The sequence below is a fragment of the Leptonotus elevatus genome, chromosome 6 (assembly GCF_054856555.1).
Source record: "Leptonotus elevatus isolate MCC_2025b chromosome 6, RoL_Lele_1.0, whole genome shotgun sequence".
Lineage (NCBI taxonomy): Eukaryota > Metazoa > Chordata > Actinopteri > Syngnathiformes > Syngnathidae > Leptonotus > Leptonotus elevatus.
In genome coordinates, this window is record NC_141244.1 from 26,915,536 (window position 1) to 26,936,853 (window position 21,318).

At 44.2% G+C, this 21,318-nt stretch overlaps 1 protein-coding gene across 4 annotated transcripts; it reads right to left on the reverse strand.

The window, feature by feature from the left end:
- Window positions 1-2,573: 2,573 nt before the first annotated feature.
- LOC147173021 (uncharacterized) lies at window positions 2,574-10,189 on the reverse strand. Of its 4 annotated transcripts, none has more exons than XR_015095384.1 (7): window positions 9,991-10,189; window positions 8,565-8,845; window positions 8,409-8,484; window positions 7,578-7,656; window positions 6,726-6,918; window positions 5,006-5,626; window positions 2,574-4,915 (listed from the first exon to the last, which is right to left on the reverse strand). XR_015095384.1 is itself a non-coding variant. In XM_086078670.1 (7 exons), the coding sequence occupies exons 2-7, from the start codon at window positions 8,841-8,843 to the stop codon at window positions 5,090-5,092; spliced, it is 822 nt and encodes a 273-aa protein (XP_085934796.1). In that variant the 5' UTR covers window positions 8,844-8,845; window positions 9,991-10,189; the 3' UTR covers window positions 2,574-5,089. The 4 variants fall into 4 exon arrangements, 3 of the variants coding, with proteins under 3 accessions (XP_085934796.1, XP_085934794.1, XP_085934795.1); XM_086078670.1 differs by having other exon boundaries at window positions 2,574-5,157; window positions 5,500-5,626; XM_086078668.1 differs by having other exon boundaries at window positions 2,574-5,626.
- Between the last annotated feature and the right edge of the window lie 11,129 nt (window positions 10,190-21,318).

Below are 21,318 nucleotides of genomic sequence, written 5' to 3' on the forward strand. Positions count from 1 at the left end.
TGCAGACAGACATGCGCACGTGACCTCTGACCTCCAGGCAAGGGAGGCAGACTAATAACATGCAATTTGTTTTGTTTTTTATTTACCCCTTGAGAACTGGGTGACTAATACTTGCAAGTGTGTGTGCGTGTGTTTTCAAATGACAAATTGGTAAGTTGTGTTATTGTTCTTGATCCCTTGTTGCTAGGAAGAGTTCACAGGTGCTCGCCAATAAAATGTGTTTTTGGGTGCCTCGAGATGGGAGTTGAATTTGGTCTGTGAACATGCTTGTAACTCACAACACAATACAACAGATACAAGTACGGAAATCATCCCAACTACTACAATCAGAATAACGGTAAAGTCATGCAATAGTTGGTACGTTTGACAAATTTTTTCGCAGGGGTTAGCTTAGCAATAGCTAGCTAGCTGCTACGACATGAATCCATTTAAAACTTGACCAAAAGTGAGAAAACGCTTCAACCTAACCCGAACAAGGAAAAGCTTTTTAGATTGTGTGTTAGCGCATCGACCTCGTACGGTCTTGCTACGCTCCAATATGTTTTCGAAAAAGTCAACATGAGGCTTGGTTACGCACTTCAGACAAACACATTTACCATTATGGTCAAATTGGATTTGTCCCTTTTTGGACTATGACGTGTTTTTCGCTAAAGGTCATTTGAATGGATTTGGTGCTTAAATGGTAAAGGAACAGTGATTGCGGATTTGGGGAAGGAGTCCAGGCACTACTTGTATCTCAAGGCGCCGTGTCCTCTGTTGTCTTTCCAAAAGTCAAGAGAAAGCGGGCCTCCTCTTCCTCCTCCTCCTCCTCCTCCTCCTCTTCAGACTGCAGCCGGGGACGAGGGAGCGAGGGAGGGAGGGAGGGAAGGGGCTTCGCTGCTAAAAACTGCATGGATACAAGGGGGGGCCGAGGGGGGGGTTGGGCACTCCCCTCGGTTGTGTCGCAAGCGTGGCCCGTCAACCAACAGTCAGGGTGTCACTCCGCTCTGCGTGCGTGCGTGTGTGCGTGCGTGCGGGGGAAATATTGGTGCATTTCTTTGGGACTTTATGTGTGTGTGCGATTATACATGTGTGCGTGTGTGGCATGGCCGATTTCATCCAGAGCGAGTGGGGGAGGGGTGGTGGCGGGGGTATTAAACCACACCCTCCGAAAATGTGCCACTCCCGCGCCCACTTGCACGCACGCACCCACCACAGCTTAAAATTTTCTCCACATTTCACAAAAATGCAACATGGCGCATATTCGCATAGAACGGCAATTCCGCCGCAAGCTCCATCAACATTCATTCACATATTCGCCTTGAGATACGAGTGAGCCGACCTTTGGACCATTTTTGCGTTGACTTGAGATACAAGAAGAGTTCAAGTCAAGTGACTTGACAATAAACAGCTAACTGTTCAAAAGAGGCTTCAAGTGGGTGATGACTGCCACGCCCACTTCACGTTTACTGTCAAACTATTCATCCATCCATTTTCTTAACCGCTTTTCCTCACAAGGGTCGCGGCTACTGTCAAACTAAACAAAATAAAAGAGAAAGACACTTTGTGCATTCCAAGCACACACATTGACTAACAAAGTAAAACACAATCGTGTGCTAATGAGCAACATTGGTGTTGGCAACAGATATTTGACCACAAACATGAAGACATAACGACACTAACAGGGATATATATTTTGTATCCTCATTCACTTTTAATTCTAGATTCTTTTTTTTTTTTTACTTTTGCTTTGTGTTTATCTTGTATTTCTTGCAGATTATAATTGATTCTGTAATTCATTTTTCTATTTTTAGGTTGGATTTATTTTCCTCCTATTTTTCTCACTTTTTTGTGCAATTGTTTCAGTTGTATTTTTTGTTGTTTCTTTTTTTTTCTTTTTTAATCATTGATACTTGGATTACATTTTTCTTTTTTGCTTGATTTTTTTATGCCTTTTTACAGATTTTTTTTCATTATGTTTGATTGCATTTTCCTTTTTGTTTTTCTATTTAACATTTTAATTTAGGTTCATTTTAATTTCAATGTTGTTGTTTAATGTGCACATGTTTCAGTTAGATATTTTTTGTTAAAATCATAAATTTTTCTCTTTCCCCTTTCATTTTTTGTTAGACTTGTTTTTTTTTTTACTGATGTATTATTATTTTTTATCATGTTGGATTGCATTTTTGCACAAATCCATTTGACAGTTTTAAATTAGCGTGTTTTGCTGTTACCGGGCTTTTGACTGATGGCTCGTTAAGTGTTTTAAGCGCCCCACCCTGAAATCGCTCCACCCTGAAAATTACCTCAACATTACACACAAACGTGACATATTTGAAGAAACACACACACGAGCAAGTGTTGTGTTCTGTTTTGGCAGCTGGTAGCAGGCTCAGCCCCCCCCACCCCCGACCCACCCCCCAACAGTCAGATTAGTGAGGTTGTAGTCACACACACATTTGAAAATGTCCATCCTCTTAATGTGCACCCCCAATGCTTCACATCTGTTTAAAAATCATCACACGAGTTCCCATTTCAGCTTTGAAAATAATTTAATTTTATTCCAAAACTCTCCTTTTTTGTGTGGTTACTGAAAAAAAATGTAGCCAGAGTAAGTAATGAGTGAAGGTGAACCAAAGGCAGGAAAACTACCATGATTGAGGGAGATGAACGACGAGGGGGAGGGCAGCCCAGTGCTGGGGGGGGGGGGGGTGAAGTGACAAAGGAAAGTAGTAGAACAAGAAGTAGAAGAAGAAAGGCTACAAGATTCCCAAATGTTTCCCAAGCAGTCGTTGATGACGTAGAAAAGGTACATGAAAAAGTAAGTGCAATCGGTCACGCCTTGGCCGTAGAAAAAAGTGGAAGTGTGGAAGACGAACCCTCCCAAAATACAAAACACTCCCCCAAACGCCAGACTCCGATGAGGAGGGAAGGGGGGGGGGGGTGTCTTTTGTCAAGACTCTCTCGTAAGGCTCGCAAAAATACATCTCGTCTCGCAACCACCAAACGAGCAATGGAAATCAACTCAATAAATAGAGTAAATAGAAATACACTTCAAATACAAATTCAAAAAAAACAAAAATCTAAATTAGTACAATTAAACAAAAATTAACAACTCAAAAATAAAACAAATTAACATTTCAATAAAAATGTTAAAGAATTAAAAAACAAATAGAACACAAAATTAAATGAATTGAAATCAATTAAAAACATGTGAGACATAAAACAAAATCAAATAAAACAAAAACAAATAAAACCCTAAGCATAAAAAAAGTCAATCAAATATAAAAAGTCAAAGTAAAATCCAATTGAAAATAAAATTCTACAAAATACATTTAATTGACAGAAAACAAAGAGATACAAAAAACAAAAAAATAAAATAAATAAAATCAAACAAGAAAAGACAAAAAGCAAAACAAAGAAAGTAACATTGAATAGAAAGGAATGAAAAACAAAAATAAATGGAAGCAAGAAAGAAAACAAAAGAAGTAAATACTATAAATCAAAATAAGGTCAAACAACAGAAGTGAAGACGTTTGCATGACGTCCTCGCTGGCTCAATGGAAAAACTTTTCAAAAGAGTTGAGTGGAAATATTTCAAGCACTTTAGTACAAGTTGCTGTTGGCGACGCTGCGGCCGCCGCTCCTCCTCCATGTTTGGACTCGGGCCGTTCCGATGTGGGTTAGCAGCACAGGAGGAGGAGGAAGCGTCGCCAGCTCGCCAGCCGGCAAGTCAAGACAAGTTTGTTTACATTTTACCATCATTTCAAGTTTTGCAGTTGCACCAGCCTTCAGTGCGCCTCCTTCGCTCCCTCCATTTGGGTGGGAGCAGACAGGAGGTGGAGGAAAAAAAAAAGGCTGGCAGAATAGCCTCTGCCGACAAAATGGAGGCGTGTTACCGAAATCGGGTTGAAGCGGTTTGTTAGCCTAAAAGCGCATTTGCCCAAGTCGTCTTTTTTTTTTTTTTCGTTTGTGTAAGTTGTCAGTCATCCCAGTAAGGGAAGTCCACAAAGTTCAAAACGTCGCAATTGGACTCTTATTTGCACATAAAACGGTCCAAAAATGTCTGGGGCAATTACGCGAGTAGGCTAACAATGGTTAGCCCATGCTAGCGTCATTTTCGGACTCATTTTGAACTTACTGGTACAACATCAATAAAATGAGCAATTTGTCATGATGATCTGCAAAGGTTTAATCAAGGCAAATGGATTCTTCTTGTGTTCCCAAAAATGATTTAAGCATCTGTGCAATTAGGCTAACAAGCGTTAGCTTACTAGCGGAAATTCCTGAGCCATTTTGAAGTTAGTGTTACAGTATCAATAAAATGACCGGTGTGTTATGGCACTTGCCAAAAGTTGAATCGAGGCAACCAGACTTTTGTTGTTTTGGAAGAACGTTAAAAAGAAGACATTTACGCTAGCAGGCTAACGAGCGCGCGTGATGCTGTCAGGTCATGTGAGATGTACGACGGTTCCGGGTGACTACTGTCAAGATGTGTTGTGTTTTTTTGTGTGTGAAAGCAAACAATCAAAATGTAATATAAATGCATCCCAAGCACCAATTGTTTCTTTTGAAAAACAAAAAATGAACACATCCTATTTGGTAAAAAGGCACAGTAGTCTGACGGTTCAAAACGTCCTTTGTTTTGATGATAACAAAGACAAACACATGTCAACAATGTGGTAAAAAAAAAAAAAAAGGTTGACGCCCTCTCTGTGCGTTTTCCTCAGCTGCCTGAAAAATAAATACCAAGTATAATAAATAAATGCAGTGTCAGATCAACGGACGAATAAATTAACCGTGGGAGCGCTTTCTCCGATTACATTCGTGAGTTGACGACATCGTTTGTTGTCTTTCCATAGTCTCCAGAGTCCTTGAATGCATCACTCGTCCAGTACAGTATGGATGCCGTTTCCTTTTTTCTTGTGGCGTCTATCTACAACCCATAAAAGGTTACATCATTCGCAACTTCCTCTCCTGACAGGAAGTGGTCCATTCAGTCATCTTTTCTGAAATTGGAGTTTACTTGCTACCCTCCTCCATGATTTCTTTGCACATTTTGACACGATGTGTGATTATCAACACGCGTTGGATTTTCCTCTGGCGGCGTTCAGGCCTCCGAGGGAGCGCGCCGGTCCTGATGGTCTTCCTCTCGATGCTCATCGGCAACGGCGGCAACTGCAACGGCAACGGCAACGGCTTGGCTTTGGCAGCGCGAGGCTATCTTGAGATTCTTTCTGTGCTCGGGGGGCGTGGTGGAGGAGACGGCGCTGTCCTGCGTGGCCTCGGCAGCGCCGGCCGCCGCCGCCGCGCCCAACTTCCCGATGGACGGGATGGGAGCGACGTGCACCCAGGTGAGGCTGGGCTCGGACCCCCGAGCCGTTTTGTACTCTGACAGGTGGCCCGAACTGTCAGAGTCACTGTCGTTTCCCTTTGCGGGATTTTGACGCAACGACGACGACGGCGGCGGCGGCAAAGGAGGAAGAGGAGGAGGTGGAAGAGGAGGAGGGCAGGGGCTACCTGCTGCGGTTTCTTCTTCTTCGCTGTCAACTTGGTGCTTCTTCTCTTGTGCACTGACGCAAGGGCGCTTGGGGAGGCCCGGAGAGGGCGTCGGAGAGTCGCTTCCTGTCCAGCTGAGTCGGCGTTTCTGCAAACGGCAACGGCAAAGTCACTTCACAGTCAATGGAAGGGAGGGCAAAATAAAATAACAAACCTGGAAAACTCCCAATTTACACTTCAGTCTAACATTTTATTGCACTTGGGCTGTAACACTTTGCAGGGCAAGAATATCATTAAAAAAAAAACAACTTAAATTTAAGAATACAAATATGATCAAATAATTTAAAATAATTTGAAATAAAAAATAATAATTGGACAAAAAATGTTTTCAATGAAGAAATAAAATAAAGGAAATACACATAAAATATATAATTATACAAAATTAAAATGAAAAAACGTAATAAAATCTGAAACTTATAAATAACATAAAAAATCACAAACATGAATATAAGAAATATACAATTCTAAAATGAATAGTGAACATTTTTGAATAAAAATCTGACAAAATATTAATTCATAAATAAATACATATATTTAAAAATAAAAATAGACCCAAAAACGAAATAAATACAATTAAAAAATACGCAAAGAATTTTAACCGTTTGAGCATCATGATTTCATGATTCAGCTCAATTCATGGTGCTGTTTATTTTTTGGGGTGTGCCCACCTTGGCCACCAGCAGGCAGTATTGTACAAAACACAAACATACAAACCCAAATGAAGAAGAATAGCCTGAACCCTGTCCCCGCTATTAACGTGAGTTGACTGTTTTATTTATCTATAAGTGTTGTGCCAGTTTATGTTGAAATATCTGTTGCTTCTAAAACCGCAACCCTCCATGTTAACTGTTAGCACCTCAATGGCATTTTGCATTGTTTATTTTTAGCCTTTTGCTAAACGGCTTTGTAAGTCAAAGGTTGTTTACAATTCTTTGTTTTCTGCTTCGTTTGCCAAAGTGCAGCGTGATGAATTCAGTTTTTCAAATATCAAGTTTACGCTCGCAAATCAACGCAAAAAAAAACGAAACAAGCCCAATTGATGGCTCTTAAATCGGGTCACTCGTATCTCAAGGCGTTGCCGTTGCATAGTCACTCATTCATTGGCAGACGACAATCTGCGAACCCGCTCTGTTGATTGACTCGCCGAAACACCCCAAGGCGTAAAAGCTCGGGCGGCGCGTGCTCACCTTGACCGGGATATGCAGCTGATCCCTGTGCTTGTGCGGCGGCGTGGCGCCCGGCACGCCCGGCGCGCCCGGGAGGGAGCAGGCGGTCGATGCGGCCGCACCGGGGGCGGCCGACGGCGGGATGGCGGCGACGTGAGGAAACCACAGCTTCAGCATCATCTCCACCTGGAGGAGCGTGTTGAGGTACTTCTCCCTGGAAGAAGAATTACACACATACTGTACGTTCAATGAGAGGAACATCTGCATGCACATCTGGACGCCCGACGTCACACTTGTTTCATTCGGTCTCCTCAATGAAAAATGACTCGTATCGTAGCAAGAAGCACGACTCTTCTTTCTTTGTGTCAGCAATTACAAAACTGTATTATGCTGCCTCCTGGTGGCCAAGGCGAGCACACCACAAGGAGCAGCACAATCAAATAAAATGCAGCATTCAATTATGATGGATAGACTTTTTATTTTACCTCCTGTATGTTTCTATTAAAAAATATAATATTATAGTGTTATTTTCCCTGCCACGGACAACCGACTTCCGGGTTTCACACTTCAGCGTCGGTTCCGGCCACTGATGGCTGCGTTCTAACACTCGCACCCGCCGCCCCCCAACTGCGTGCTCCCGCCCATTGGTGGGAGCACGCAGGGCGTCTCAACTCTCTGAAATGCTTCGGACATCTGAGACAGACACACTCGCACCCGTCGACGGGAGCGCGCAACCGAAAGGCACAAACGCCAAAGCGCGCAAACTGGGATGCAGCCCGCACGTGAAAACCAGGAAGTGGGAAGTCCTGCCTTCTCCGTGGCATACACCCCACAGCTGATATACTGATGTTAGGGTTTTGGGGTCCATCTTACCCGCTTTGTGGTTTCTGCAAAACCCCCACGATCCGCTGGATGCGATCCATGGCCACGCTCTGCTGGAAACTACTCAGACCTGTCAATCACAAACAGAACCCACTCCCGTCAGCATTTGCATCGAGACGCTGCAGCCAGCTAAACCCTTTTTCCACCAAAACTAAAACTTATTTGACAAAATAATCATGCCAAAAGATGTACTTTGTAAAACGAGCCTACAGTTGTCGTCTTTTTTAGGCATAAAAAGCAGGATTGAAGAGGATTTTACATCATTTTCAATCACCTTGAGCTTGAAATAGTTCTTGTTTTCACACTCTTCTTCTTTACAATTTACTGCGTCAAACTAAATGTGGTGCTGCCATCCAGTGGACGACAGTGGAATTACACACACTAATAACAGGAGGCAGAATACAGTCGTTACAAATGATAAAAAAAATTAAGAATCTATGCAATAGCGTGACAACTGAACATTTTCCTTCAAATGCTCTCTATATTTTTCAGCCGTTGCCCCTCAGTCAACTGAAGTGGCTCGGGCAGCTGATAAGGATGCCTATGCGGGCACGTTCTATGGGGGAGGAGCTCTGGGGAAGAAGGAGCAGGACATGCTCGAGGCCTGGACTTTGTCTCGAGGCCGGCTTGAGGACATCGCCGCAGAAGAGTTGGACAAAGTGGCTGAGGAAAGGTCAAGTCTGGGCTCGGATGGCCGGATATGGCGTTTGGGTCTGGACCCCAATTCCCGTCATCAACAGAGAATGGCGACATTTTTTTGTTTGGCGACGCGCGTCCTCAAGACATGTTGTGAGACGCAAGCGGCGACGAGCGGACGCTTACCGCGGTCGAAGCGGCCCTTCTTCAGCCCATTCAGCAGCTCCAGCAGCGGCCTGACAAAACCCTGCAGCTCGGCACACTGTGACAGGAAGTGGCAGAGAAATGGATGAGCGCGAGTGGTCCCCACGGGTTCTTCAGCACCAGACTGCTGCTTCTCACCTTCTGAGCAAACAGCAGGTCGCCCTGCGTTTTGGGAACCTGGCCGAAGCCGTCGAACGCCCACTGCGAGCCGGGTCTGTCGGACGCCCGGCCGGCGACGGCCGACGGGCCCCCCGCCGCCGCCCCCGCCGCCGCCGCCGCCGCCGCCTCCAGGAGGGCCGAGGAGGAGGCGTCGGTCAGGAAGACGTCGGCGTCGTCCGAGTCGCTGAACAGGAGGCTGTCGCTGGAGCTCAGCGAGTCGAAGGAGGGTTGCGACGACGTGCTGCCCTGGGACTGCATCTCTGCCGAAAGGGGACACAAGAGTTACAGCCAAACGCTCACGTGCGCCCACACAAAATGGTGGTGTCCTACTTTAACATGGCATGGGGGGCACACACAATGCGAGTGCACGTCTCGCTCCCATTGAAGAGACGGAAGAGAGTGAAAACGCGAGCGGGGGGGGGGGGGGGGATGGGAGGCCGAGCGTAGCGTAGAGTAGCGGAATCTCGTTCTTTCACGGCTCCAGTGCTCGCCGCTTGTAGCGCCGCCCTCGCCGGCTCTGGCTGGCTGAAGCTCCATCCTAACCCCCCTTCCTCACCACAAGACCCCACCCCCCCTCACACACACAAACTCCTCTCTTTCCTCTCTACATGTCTCTCATCTCGCCTTCCTCATCCTCTTGCGTTCGCGCTGCAGCTCGCCGCTCCTCTTCGTCTTCCTTCCGCCACTTCCTTCAATAATATTGATGACAAACAGGAGGCCTTGTTAACAATTTCGACAGCATTCGAAGGCTTCCTCTCGCGGCTCCTCTCAGGGTTTTTGTTGTCATTTTACAATGAGAGCGAAGCCCAGACCAAATGCTCTGTTAGCTTCCCCACCAACCCCCCACCCGATCCCTTTTTTTCTTCTCCCTCTCTCTCTCTCTCTGGGAGTGATCCCTGCCGGACCCTGAGCCCTGGGGGAGGTCACAAGGATACTGACTTTTCACGCCCACCTCAGAGGAGAAGCAATGAAACTCCGTCGGTTTGGACTCATTGCAATAAAACACACTTTTTGGCTTCCCTTATGAGATTGCTAAACGTTAATGTCAACAACAGAACTGAACATTTGTAATAGCAAGTGTCGTGGCACGTGATAAAAAATATATGATGATATAGACTTCAATTTGCAACTTGCATGTACACGACTCTCATTTTATTATTGTATCCATAGCAAATACAAATAGATTAAAAAATACTTCAGACTATGTAAATATAGCAATAGATAGATTGATAGATTTTTTTGTCATGTTGCTTATGCTATTTAATTTTGTGTGTGTCGTCAACGTTTTGAGGTTGTAGCAGGCGCACAAAACAAAACAGGATGCAGCTAGCTTGCCAACTTCGGGAAGCCCCCCCCCCCCCCCCCCCCCACACACACATCTCCAAAAATGACGTTACTCACTCACTCGGTGTATTCTCGATATCAACCGCCCCTCAAAACAATAGTAGCTGGCACAAAGTCCGGTTTTGCCTCCGAGTGGGTTCCGTCAGTGAGTGGTGGGCGCGGTGAGCAGCATCTGGGCGACCGGCGTCTTGCACACGTCCACGTCCACTGCGGCCGCCGCGCGTCGTCCTGTGGTGTGCGTGCGTGCACGCGTGCGCGCTCGTGCGCTCGTGCGTGTGTGTGTGTGTGTTTTCTCGCTCTTTCTTTCTCTCTCTCTTCACTTTACGAGCGTCAACATGTGCCGGGATCCACGTGCACACGTCATCGGCGTGGCTGATTGGCCGAGGGCTTCCGAGGGGGCCGCGCGCCATTGGTCAACGCGCGCAGCCAGTATTGGATTGCCGGGCGCCGATTGGACAGCGGCGTGGCCGCTCCTGGCCCCGCCCACTCATGTGTCGCCCGTGTGTATGCTTCTTGCGGCGTTTGCTTCTACTACAGCGAGCGGGTGTAAACACACGCGTGCGCTCCCCCCGCCCACCTCGAGAGAGAGAGAGAGAGAGAGAGAGAGAGAGAGAGAGAGAGAGAGAGAGAGAGAGAGAGAGAGAGAGAGAGAGAGAGAGAGAGAGAGAGAGAGAGAGAGAGAGAGAGAGAGAGAGAGAGCCTCCTAACCGAAAGTCTGCATCACACTGACAGTAAAAAACATACATTGAATATATATATATACATTTTATTATTTAAAAAAAAAAACCGACCTGCCGGTTATTCTGGTTTTCTTTCTATTCTTCTTTTTTCTACCAATCTCTATCCGTCCATGAAGAAATGAGAGATGCACGATAATGCTATTTTCAACCGATACGATAAACCAATCATTTAGAAAGGATAGCCGATAAGTGTTTGCAAAATTAACTCGAATTCAAACATACTTTCGAGTCAGATGGACCAACGCGGCAAGTCTATTATTATCGGCGGACTTCTGTATTATCGGGTCTATCTGTATGACGTCAAATTGGTCGATATTTATTGGCCGCCGATATTATCGCGCATCCCTAAAAGAAATGGATATATTTCTGCAATGAATAAAAGAAGCGAACATGATTATTTTGTCGACTTGTGGCAGAGATGCTCTCATACGACATCATCTCATGGCGCAGTCTCATCTGCTCTCAATATTCACAAAATATAACAAATAGAAACGGGCAGAAGTCGCATGTTTGTTTTGCACACTTAAAGATTTCAAAACATTTGGATGGAAACGCCAAATTATTTTTCTTTTGAACTTTGCAGCAGAAGCCTGAAGGTTTTGTGGCAAAAACATTGGAACTGGATTTGGAACTGTTCATAGTTCCCTCCACATTAGTGAGGTTTTCATCTAATGGTTTCAAAATTTTTAAGCGAATTTACTGAAAATGCGCAAAACGGACATGCGACTTCTGCCCGTTTCCATCTGTTGTTCTTTTGGGAATATTGAGAGGGGACTCCGCCGCTGTAGGTGGCGCTATACACCATAGAGATGTGATCCACCAGTCATTTAAAAGAAGAAGAAGAAGACCAGGAAGTGACTGCGCCGAGCGATGACGTCGTATGAGTTTTCTTTTGTAATTATTGATCAACCGTAATATTTCTTTGCCGTTTTCCATCTAAAAAACATGAATATTCGCTTCTTTAATTAATTCCCAAACTATTTTAGTTTGGTCGTCCGCCCACGCATACCTTACTTTATCGTCCGACATTCCTTTGGGACTACAAACGTACGTGTGACGTAATATCCGGTCAAAACGTGCGCCATGTATCCGATCTCGTCAGCGGTTATTTGCAAAACCCGTTTCCATCGCCAAAATTAGCATTTTCCTTTTTTCGATACGCTTTAAAATCCACCCCGTCGAAGCGTAAAAAAATTTTTGTGTGCAAATTTTGGGCCCTTTTTTTAATTTCTAGCGTTTCAATTCAGTTTCATTTTTGCATTTCTTGAAAATTTTCATAAAAATGGGTGGTTGGAAACCCCGCTAATGTTAACATTCCAAACATGTCTGTCAAGTTTTGAAATTATTTATTGGTCCAATGATTTGTTTGATCACAAAAACCGGCCATTTAAACAGGGGTGTGTAGACTTTTTATATCCACTGTGTCTATGCATCCAGCTATTGTGTATACATTTGGAGCGTGCACCGCTCCACAAAAGACGATTGGATAGGGTTTCTGATTTTCGACGGGACGGTTCAACATTTAAGCGCAACAACTCGATTCATTTCGACTGGGAGGGATTCCGATGGGATTCGATTTGGTAAGGCTCAGTGAGAGTGGACTGGATATGACGCAAAGGCTTTTTTTGTAATTGTCATTTGAAATACATTTGAATGAACGTCGGGATGCGGCCTTTCCTTCTGTCCAATAAAAGACAATTCGATACGTATGGCGATATATTTCAAGGTCAAACTATTCGATTCCACGTCGTCGCATCTCTTCAATCAAAGAACCATTTTCCTGTTCAAACCGGTTCTTGTTACCACCCAACTTAAGTATACATCGAAGTATTTCACTTCTATTTATCACTCATTTCATCCATTGGCGTATATTTTTTCGCCTGTCCGTCCAAGCCTTCATTTTGCGTATTTATGAAGGGGTCGAGCATGAAAAGATGCGGGAACTGCGGAAGAGCTCCGTTTGCAAGAACGTTAGCGTGCCGGTCTCCGGGCAACACTGCTAACTATTCAATTGAACGTCAACAACAGGCATGAAGGGAAGGTCAAGCAGACGGCAAGCGACCTGACTTGCCGCCTGCTTGAACGCTGAACTTATCATTCGTGTTGGTCGCGATTGGCAAAGCGTCGAAATTGGCCCTTCACACAGTGAAAATGATCCGTCTGTCTGTCTGTCTGTCTGTCGGTTGGCCACAACCGCAATGCATTTGTCTTCACTTCCTGCTTGTTGTCGCTTGAGGCCATTTCTCTGCAATTTTGACTTGCGCGAGTGAAATGCATGTTCAATCGGATTCAGGTCAGGTTACCAACTTGTGTTCATTTCGTCAACGAAAACTAAACAAAAATAATTTCGTCAATGTGCAGTTTTCACCCGACTAAAACTAGACTAGACTAAACTAAAACCCTCTTTAATAAACAATAACTTGGACTAAGTCCGTATGCATTTTTGTCGGCTCATGAAGACGAGACGAAAATGTACTTCACTTAGTAAAAACTGGACTACAATCTATGGACATTTTAGTTCATGAACTAAAACCAGACGAGAATTATGTCGTAAAATCTTGTCTCTGCTCATCTGTACTGTGACACTGTCATGTGACCCACAGAGACACGCCCCCTTTCAAATCTGCAGCTCTCGAGGGCAAAATGCACAAACATGAGACAGAAAGGAGGCGGAGTCACAATGAAAAGGTAAAAAAAAAAGAAGAAAATAAGGAGAAGTTATCATTTAACATGAATCCAATGGCTGGAATGTTCCAATAATGATGTTAATCTGACCGCGAGCTAATGATGGCTAATTTACAAGATCACAGCATAGTAGCCACTTATTGATTTACTGTAATTGTGTGTCAAATTGTTTTTTCATGAAAAAGATGATGTGGAATAGTTTTAGATCTGAAATGTTCAACATCATCTGCTGACAAAAAAATACACAAATTGTCATGACTAAAACTAGACTAAAATATTGACAATTTTTCTTCGATGAATACAATTGTTTTCTTGGACTAAAATAAAGACTGCAATGCTGGACTTACAGTGGACTAAAAATGTATTCAATAAAAACAGGATGAAGTTGACTAACGATGACAAAAAACTAACAAGCGAGACTCAATTTAAAAATTCCACGTCTTTGCCACCTTCAAAAATTCTTCGGTTGCGTTTGCACGTAGGCGTGGGGGCGGGGCCATTGTCCATCTGCACTGCGAAGTGCCGCCCAATGGGTTCCGAAGCGTTGGGCCGAATACGGGAAGAGACTCGCATTGCAATTCCTCCTCCTGCTGCTGCTGTTTTTGTTAGCAGTCGCGTCATCAATTGGCCAACTTTGAGCCGCTTCGAAAGCGGGAGGCACTTGCTCAAGTCCGCTTTATTTATAGAGCAGCTTCAAAATAGGAAAATAGGAGTTACCTACAAAGTGTCGTAGGTTACGTCAAAATCAGGCACGCGGGCAGTGAAAACAATCGTTGCATACGATGAAAGCCAAAGAATGCAGGAGCACTTTTGAAAACGGACAGCCGGGAGGTTTGAGCGAACGTTTAGCAGGAGAAAAAGCCTCAACTCTGCAAACGGTCGCGCTTCCGACACCCTTGACTTGCATTTACTCGGTGCGCACGTCTGAGCATCTGGTGGCAAGAAGCGGAAATGCATCGACAGAAATAAAGAAAAATTGCAAAAAAATGGTGAAGCAAAGAAGAAGACGACGTTTGGGGCAAAGAGGAAACACATGAATGTGATTGATATCTTCTATTGACCTTGGAAAGCCAGAAGGACGTCAATGCATGTAAAGACGTCATCCCAAATGTTTCACTCACGAACGACATGCAAACGTAGTCGCTACTAGTGCAAGCGCGAGAACAGAACTCGTCTCACGCAGCGCACTTTTCAACCGGCGAAAAGCGCAATAACAAAAGCAATTGTCATACGAGTGTTATTCACTTTGGGGCGTTATTATTATTATTATTATTATTATTATTGTTGGTGTGTGAGAATTTGACACCCACTGGATCTCATGACTGTATTTGATTTATTTGCCCCGCCGGGGTCGGTCGAGTTTCGCTTCATTTTGCCGGCGAGGCGCTCGCATGCTCGCCATGCGGCCTATTGACAACATTTGCCCTCCCCTTAATAGTAAGCCTGTCATTATGGAGGCTTTACTTGCAAGTGTTGCTCACATGCAATGCAGGGGGATAGAGTGGTGGCTTGTGAAATGGGCCAGGTCAACCCTACCCCCCCCCCCCCGCCCGCCCACCCCCCACCACATACATGCACGCACGCACACACAACATACATATGAACCCTGCGACCCTCTCCTGAGGGCGCATACGCACGCCGCGCTGCTCGCAGTATTGACAATACCTGCCATTGATCGTGAGCGTGGGGGGGGGGGGGGTTGCCCACTCCCCAGAATAACAGCAGCCTCAGCAAGCGCATAGTTAACCTTTACTAATAGTAAACCTGGGGCCTGTTTGTGTATGCAGGTCAAAAGCAGAAATCGGTCGGTCGGTCGGTCGGTCGGTCGGTCGGTCGGTCGGTCGGCCCCTCCCCCTCCCCCTCCCGCATTCCTCAGCAACACATGAACCCAGTCAACCTGCATGGAGTTCATGGCTTGTGAAGACCACCCCCATCATTTCCATCTCTGCAACTTGCCCATCCCCCACCCACACAACCCAACCCCCCCGCCCCCCCGCCCCCCCCCGCCCCCCCGCCCGCCGCTCCCATCCCCCACCTGCTTTCTGCACGTACGTCGCCATCAATGTCGCCCCTCCAACCAGAGAGACCAGTTTGGCCGCAGCTTGCACGTCTCGCTTTCCCACGTACGTGCAACGCACAAATCAAGTCCAATGATTTGGCGCCGCCATTCAGCAGGCGAGGCCTTGCGCCGGAAATCACGCCATGCTGACTTTTGCCCTCCAAGTCGCAAGAAGACGTCAAGCGCGCAATGTTGATCCTCCGCTCATGCTCGCGCTTCCAAGCCAAAAAATGTCCCATGAGCGCTTCTTAAGAGTTCATGTCAGGACATGAGCGCACAACGCGCCGAAGAAAAACACATCAAAAAGTGGGAGCAAAATTCTCGGGGGGGGGGGGGGGGTCCGACTGTGGTTCTCGGCCCGCCACTCACATTTTCGCATTGTTGCTAACTTCGTCAGCCCCACTTTTTGATTTCAGGTCAGAACAAGAAAGAAAATGTGACTCAAAAATAAGCATTGAAAAGATACTTAACATATTTTGAAACAAATGCTTACATTAGTGCGGTCGCGATTGAGTATTTTTTTTAGAATCGATTCATCTATCAATGATTCGATCGAAAAGCATTTTTTTCCTTGAGTTCTGTTCATTAACCAGCGATTGCTGTTTTCCGCACTTGGCATTTGTACAGTGATTAATAAAAAGGGAGGGTTGACGAACCATGTTACCGCTTTGGTCATTGTTTTGTAAAGTAAAAACAGATGTTTGCAAATGTCTTATTTTGATGAAACGCAGAAGATAAGATAAGATTTCATGAAGGAACGACAGAATTCAGTCAACAATTACTGCTGATATGCTAAAATCAGAGGATTTGGAGCATTCCAAATAAAAAAAAATGGCTCCAAACAATCGCTCAATTATTAAAATAGTTGTTGATTATTTGGATAATCAATTAATGTTACATGCTCAACCTGTTACGAAAAGAAAGATTCGCATGACATCAGAAAGTGCAGAAATTGTCAAAGTCAATCTCACAATGACACAAAATAAGGCCACAAAAGTTCCCGTGCATCTTCTTGCCACGGATCTCTTCTTCCCTAAAATGTACAAATGAACACCGTTGGCTTTCCCAATATTATTAAAGTGCCGTAATTCACGCGGACGACGGAATTTCAAAGCGCAGGAGTCAATTTGAATGACAGAAGACGTCATATTTGTCTGAAAAGCCGTAAATGCCAAATCTAATGAAAAGCGGATATCGGCTCGGGACCCTCGTGTCGTTTTTCGCTTCGTGTCTGCAATTCACTCATCGTGAGTCCGTCACACACTTTTGGGATTTGACAAATCACAGATTGAGCCTTTATGAAAAGTATTTTCTCTTTTTTGTTTTGTTTTTTCTGTTCCACATTCGGTGCAGCTGGAACGAAAGTTTCACTTTGTGAATTGAACGGCGGAAATAACCGACATTTTCTCCGACATTTTGCGGAAGCCGACCAAAACGTTGTCCAGTTTTTGGACTTGGAACTGTCGTCATATTCGACGACGCTTGCGCCGCTTGCGAACCTCCGCACGCCTCACGAGACCTCATTCCAGCCAGCATTAAAGGATTAACTCATGTGTGTTTTGACTTCTTTTTCTTTTTTTTTAACAAGCGCTGTTAAAACAAGCAGAATATCCACACAAGGTTAGCGGCCAATATTGATCAACTGCTCGACAAGAAGCAGCAATGAGGGCAGAATGCTGTCGGCGGCCGTTTGAGTATCGGACGCGTCAACATTAACGTTTCACTCTTTGAGATCAATTTCATGACGGACTTTTTGAAAGAGAAGCAAAACGCTTTTGGGGAAAATTTGCAACTAAAATCATCAAATGGGAAGTCAAACGCGTGAACAGAAACGGACTTTCAACACTCAAATATAAAATCCTGTCTTTTGCTCTGCGTTTGAATCGGACTTGTGAAGTCGATGAGCAAGAAGTCTGTTGGCTTGTTAATAGCACCTTCGCTTTCATATTAACATGTGAACACATAAACTACCAAAGTGCGGAACTGCCAACATTTCACTCGCAAATACATTCAAACATTTTGCAAGTACGTTCAAACGTACTTGCAGGCTAAATGCTACAAACATGGCATATTTTCCCATAATGCCACAAGGTATTACTTTATGGGGGGGGGGGGGGGGATGCCCGAGCTAAATCTGCAGACATAATAAATCATAAAAGTTACAAACAAACAATGTTTTTTATTAAATTTTTGAAAGTATTGTTATAATGCGGGGCCAAAAGTATTTTTTTTCCATTATGGCATTATGGGAAAATATGCTATGTTTGTTTGTAGCATTTAGCTAACAAGTATGTTTGAATGTACTCACGGATTTAAATACAGAATTCTTGAATGTTAACCGCTCAAATTCTTCCAAAAATGACTTCACAGTGCAGAGGGACAATAACCCCATTTTGATGGCAGCAAAAGCGGAAGGTGACGCAAAGGCAAAGTCGGTCACCTGACCTGCATGCAATTTCCTTTTTGTGGTGACGTTTACAGACACAAAGATGAGAATGAATTGTGTCGCAGTATTTGTGGTAAAAAAAAATTGGCAAAATGTACGGCCCTGCTCAAAGTGATGAATTTATTTATTTATTTAGTAAACAAATGATTTTCTATGTGAAGTGATGAAACAGAAATTGGAGATTCCGGTGTTTACATCCAGGCGGCGTTTTTTCTCTCTCCAGGTGAAAACACGAGCCGCTGTGAGACGAGAGACGAGAGAAATGCGAAACGGACGAGAGGCGTCAAGACCAGACTGAAGCGTGTGCGGCCTGTGGTTTGCAAAATAGCGTATCGCGTTGCACCCGCAAACGGCGACGGCAGAGGTTGACAAGCGGCGCTTTGCTTTGTCCTGTCCGGACCGCATCGGACTTCCTGTTTCTTTTTCACCCAAAACACGTTTTTAGTTGATCTCGGCAGACTTTCGGTCTGTGCTTACTTGGAATTCGGCTTCATGAGGGCACGCGAAGCCCTTTGAGACTCTGGTGTGATTAAGGGCAAAATAAATCAACTCGACTTGACTTGATCTAACAGACTTGAGCTGCAGCCGTAAATAGTCAGCATGAAACAAATGACAACAAATAGAACAAAATCTGTATTTACTAAACAGCACGAGAGAAGCGGCAGCTGCGCCGCAGACTCCGGCACGTTTCCAAGGTCACGTTCAAGTCAATAAAAGTCCAGTTTGCAAGTGCATTTGGGCGCTGAGGTTTCCCCGCAATCCCCCAAATGTCTCACAGCTGCTGATTAATAATCAATATATCAATATATCGAATATCAAAACAAACAAAGGTTTCAAACTTGTCCTTGCTAAACATACTCAAACGGATGATATCACATCTCGAACAGCCGAGGACGCCCTCTTGTGGTACATGAAAGAATCACAGAATCACAGGTTGAATTTTCAAATTGTGCTTAATGTGTCGTAGAAGTTTATTTTTTTTAAAGTTTAGTTAGGGAGACTGGGTATGGTTGCAACAAGGAGAGAGCTGTAACATCACCAAATCCACCCATGAGGCATAAGATCATTTGATGTGATCCTTTCTGTGTTTCTTCCCTGATCACACTTGGTGATTTTCAAGGCCGGAAACAGAAGGCAAAAAAAAAAAGAGGCAAAAAAATGACTTTGAGGTCTGAAAGTATTTTTGGGGCCAAGACTATATTTATATATAGTAATGATGCAACTTCTGTTGGAATAAATTCTCATTTCAATTTCTCCAGTAAAATATTTCCCCCTTGCTCATTTCAAAGCACTGCGCAAACACAGCTAGCTAAACAATGGCTAACGGGTGGGCTGGGTTGTAATACATGTTTGGAAAGTGTTACAATAACGCCCCCCCCCCCCCATACAGCTTGGAGCACCTTTTTCTTCCCCAGAATGCCTACAAGAGGAAAAGAAAGACTGGCAGAGGTGCGCCTGCCAGATGAGGTCACGAAAAAGGTCAAACCAGCAGTCAGAGCTGCCATGTAATACTGAGCAGATACCACAAATCAATAGTGGTGCTCCGCTGATCGCCATTTGCCGATTTCCGTGGGAAAGTTTATGATCAAAATTTGGCAGTCAATACCTTTCATTAAAAAAAAAAAAAACATCAGCTGCAACTCGAGAGCTGCTTGTGTGCAGTGAAGCAAGCGACCCCCCCCCCCCCCCCCACCGCCACCCTCTGCATTGCACATGTACTGACCAAACCCGGCACGAAATGAATCCTCATATATTATGTTGGTGCATTTTCTCTGAACTGTCAATTTGAAATAATATCCTGTTTTTGTACAATAAGCGGATGGACATTTGAATAAATGTTTCCCCGCCCCATCAGATTCATCAAAAATAAGTGACAGTTTGATGGATTCTTTCGTGAGCAGCTGTAAAATTGCAACATGCGCACATCACATGACGTGGCCTCTGTTTTATGCTTAGTCGTTAAATCTTACCCCAGCATGCGTATCTTGGTAATGGAGTTTATGTCTTATGACAAAGAACCACCATGTATTTGACATCATATTACAAGGACTGTAATATTCTTGCAGAGTTTTAAATTGCCGCCATTTGTAATAAACAAACGTGGCTACTTGATCTTAAAATTTGAGATCGCTGACTCAAACATACAGTGAGTTAATTGCGCTGAAGCAAAATGTCATACAACCATATCGGGTCTTCCCTACAGTGCATTTGTTTTTTTTTGTTTTTTTAAGAGCTCAGTATTGTTCATTCGGAAATGTCATCATCATTGCTCTTTTTTTTTTTTTTTTTTATATATATATATATATATATTTTTTTTTTGTGTGTGTGTGTGTGTGGGTGAGTATGTGTATGTGCGTGCGTGCGTGCTACAGTGCATTTGTTAACTTTTAAGTACAAATAATCTTCTACAACTGTTAAGAAACATTTATGCATATTTTTGAAAATATTTTAATAGAAACATTTAACTAATTTGTTTTATTTTGCTATATTTTAGCAGTGTGAATGTTCAAACTGTGCATAATGTTATGTATGTAATATAATGTACTTTTTGGGACCCAAAAAAACGGCCTCGTTTTTTTATAAAGGGTGCCACGAAATAGTAGTAGTATATAAAAGTATATCGTATCGTATCGTATCGTAGCCTACTCCAAAAGATTTTTTTTGAGCTGGTACTAAAGTCCGAGAAGCATTGGTTTAAGGGTTAGCAAAGCCCCTTCAATTCATGCAATTCATGTCTGATTAAGATCAATTAGAATTTCTGCACGTAAAGTAACAAAGCAGATTTTTTAGATAAATAAAAAAGAAAAGAAAAAAAAGCAGCCGCCTCGACGTGAGTGATTGTGAGCAGAGCAACACTTTCATAAACAAACAAAACTCGCCCTAATACCAAATATCACCACCATTATGTATGCAAATGTAAACGTGTATGTTTATGATGATAAGACAGAACTATATTCGAAATCCCCCTTGCGTTTTTTTTCTCATATAAATACAAGCAGATTTCACATGTCGGCGAGGAGCTCCCTCGGCGGATTTTATGAATGAAATCAGCGGGCGCGCCCCCTCAGCGGAGTTGGCCAATAGCGCGCCGAGCTGCCTTTTCCACGCCCACAGATGGCGAGTGGCGCGGCCAATAGGCGGCCGGCAGGCGAGTGACTATTGCGTAATTTGGCTGTGACGCCCCCTGCACGTTTCAGCGGGCAGGTCGCCTCTCGCACGAGCACGCGCACGCGCACGCGCGACCGACTGCAAAGGGGGGCGTGACGACAACACACGTGACCACATGAATTATTTCAACTATTTCCCAGCCTCTATGTGAAATAGACGCTCGTCTTTGGGAGAATCATCAAGTTCTATTTGATAGAAATCAAAATACTTGTCGCGCTGTTTACAATCAGCGTAACGTGACATTTTTTTTTTTTACATATTTACAAGCATTTGGAAGATGAAACGACTCGT